At 48.6% G+C, this 2,313-nt stretch overlaps 1 protein-coding gene across 1 annotated transcript; it reads right to left on the bottom strand.

The window, feature by feature from the left end:
• Nucleotides 1-7: 7 nt before the first annotated feature.
• Nucleotides 8-901, bottom strand: LOC105570488 (the record flags this gene model as incomplete). Its single annotated transcript, XM_012027721.1, has 2 exons — nt 481-901; nt 8-407 (listed from the first exon to the last, which is right to left on the bottom strand). Coding segments are annotated over exons 1-2 (428 nt in total), but the record flags the coding sequence as incomplete, so codon positions are not given.
• Nucleotides 902-2,313: the final 1,412 nt, after the last annotated feature.

Below are 2,313 nucleotides of genomic sequence, written 5' to 3'. Positions count from 1 at the left end.
TATATACATATTATATATACTAAATTCATACATATGGTATAATGTAAGCGACGGAAAAATAAACGGAGCCAACCGGGATCCTTCGTTCTCTCGGCATAACACTAAGGCTACTACACCACACGCTCCCCTTGTCTCATGTATTCGTATATCCTTAATTCGGCCTCTTAATTGCTTACAATAACTTACAAATTTGTTGTATTCTTCCACATTTTCTGTTAAATTCTTTTCAAAAGCCTTGACATCATCAATTGTTTGAAGTGGGAAAGAACGCTCCATATTTGTCACGTCCAATGCAGGGGGATCTCGAGTCATATTAATTTTTTTTTCTACAGCTAGTAACCCAGTTTTTAACTCTTTAACTGTTTGTGACAGAGAAGTTAACACTTCGTATATTCTATTAAAATGATCTAAAAAATTAATAACATTGAGAAATCATTGCAACAAAAATAAAAATTACAGGATAAAGAAAATATATAATACCTTCCATGCTAGTTGACATTGATGTCATTAGCGTATGTAAATCCTGTACGCCTACAAAATTAGAGAAGGACTAGAATAATCTTGGAATACTCGCTAATAAGAACTTTAAACCTAGTGAGCAGGGAAGTCCAGGTTCAAACCCTGGCTGAGGTAATATTTTTCGCAATAAAAATTTCTGTGTTGAAAAACACAATTGCCAGGTACGGTCGATTGAAAAATTTAATTGTGTTATTCTTATAAGAAGCACTGGCGATTAAAAAATAATTTCTGATGCTTATTAAACAATGTATACGATATAAAGGTAATACTGTTACGTCTGGCGACTTCACCGCGCAATTATATTCCATGGAATCTCAGCTGATCGGGCGGAAAGCACGAGACAGGATTCCCGGAATCCCAGCTGAGAGCGCAAAAACCGGGAGCCGTCGCACGCGAGCGAGGCTCCCAACGCACCGCCCTCGCGCCGCGCCTCACCTCATGCGCCTTCGATCCCGCGTGCGCGCCGGCAGCGAGGCCGGAACTCCGATTTATTAAATAAAGAGAGGCAGTGGCTGCGGCGGCGTTGGAGGGCCTTATATATTTATTTTTTTTTCTCTTTTCATCCCCTTGTGCCGTGAGAGCACCGCGATGAATTCCCCACTGCCGACGCAGCCACAGCTGAGGAGGGAATAATAAAACGCGAATTATATAGATTTGGCGATTCGCCGTTCGAGCGGTCGCGTGCCGGTATTGACGACCGTGCGCGCGCTAAATATAGCTCCCGTATTTGGTTTGATTCCGAAAAGGCAGCGTTTCTAGCGGGATCTTGCGAATATCCCGCTGCAAGCGCTGGCCGGAGGATTTCCCCCTTACGGTGGTTTGGGACCAGTAGGGTATATAGGCCGGTTCTAACCCATGGGGCTCCGAGGGGGGAGCGGGACGGGGGGTACCCCGCGGCGAGGGGACAGGGGGGAGGGGGGTACTCCGTGGCGAGGGGACCGCGGGGAGGAGGGGGAGTACGCGACCTTGACATCACGCAAGGTGCTGACCTGTCATACGTGACATGTAACAGATATCTAGGTGCCGACCTGTCATCGAACACCTGGACGCGTATGAGTCACGGGATCAAGCGCCGAAACCTGGCTGATGACTTTCTCATCAAGGTGCATGATGTCAGAGAGTTCCGCGTTTATTATTCCACGACGCTTAGCGATCCGCGGGGAAGGAGATATTCTGCGGCGATCCGCGAGGACGCGGGGAGGACCGCAGCACTACGCGATCCGCGCGGGCGCGGGGCGGGGGAGGACGCGACGCTACGCGATCCGCGATGGCGCGGGGAGGACCGCGGCGCTACGCGATCCGCGATGGCGCGGGGAGGTCCGCGGCGCGGGGAGGTCCGCGGCGCGAGACAATCCGCGGCACATGCATGTAATAGATATCATCGGAAGATGACGATATACAAATGATTAGCGCAGACACACATCTGCGCGCATCCATGGCATGAGTCATGAGGTCAAGCGCCTAAACCTGGCTGCTGACAGCGACTTTCTTGTCTAGGTGCGTGATGTCAGAGAGTTCCGCGTTTAAACTCACACCTACTGCGTCAGCATGTAATAGATATCACTGAGGATGCCTTTGATTAGCACCGATACCACAGCTACACGTATTATTTTCCATGGTATGATCAAGTGCCGAAACCTGGCTGCTAACAAAGTCTTTCTTGTCTAGGTGCATGATGTCAGAGAGTTTCGCGTTTAAACTCGCACCTACTGCGTTAGCATGTAATAGATATCACCGAAGATGCCTCTGATTACCACCGACACAGCTGCTCGTATTCTTATTTTCCATGTTATG

The sequence above is a fragment of the Vollenhovia emeryi genome, unplaced genomic scaffold (assembly GCF_000949405.1).
Source record: "Vollenhovia emeryi isolate VEMERY1.0 unplaced genomic scaffold, V.emery_V1.0 DF942027.1, whole genome shotgun sequence".
Lineage (NCBI taxonomy): Eukaryota > Metazoa > Arthropoda > Insecta > Hymenoptera > Formicidae > Vollenhovia > Vollenhovia emeryi.
Note: the sequence above shows the minus strand (reverse complement) of the source record. Positions and strands in the feature narration are given on the sequence as shown.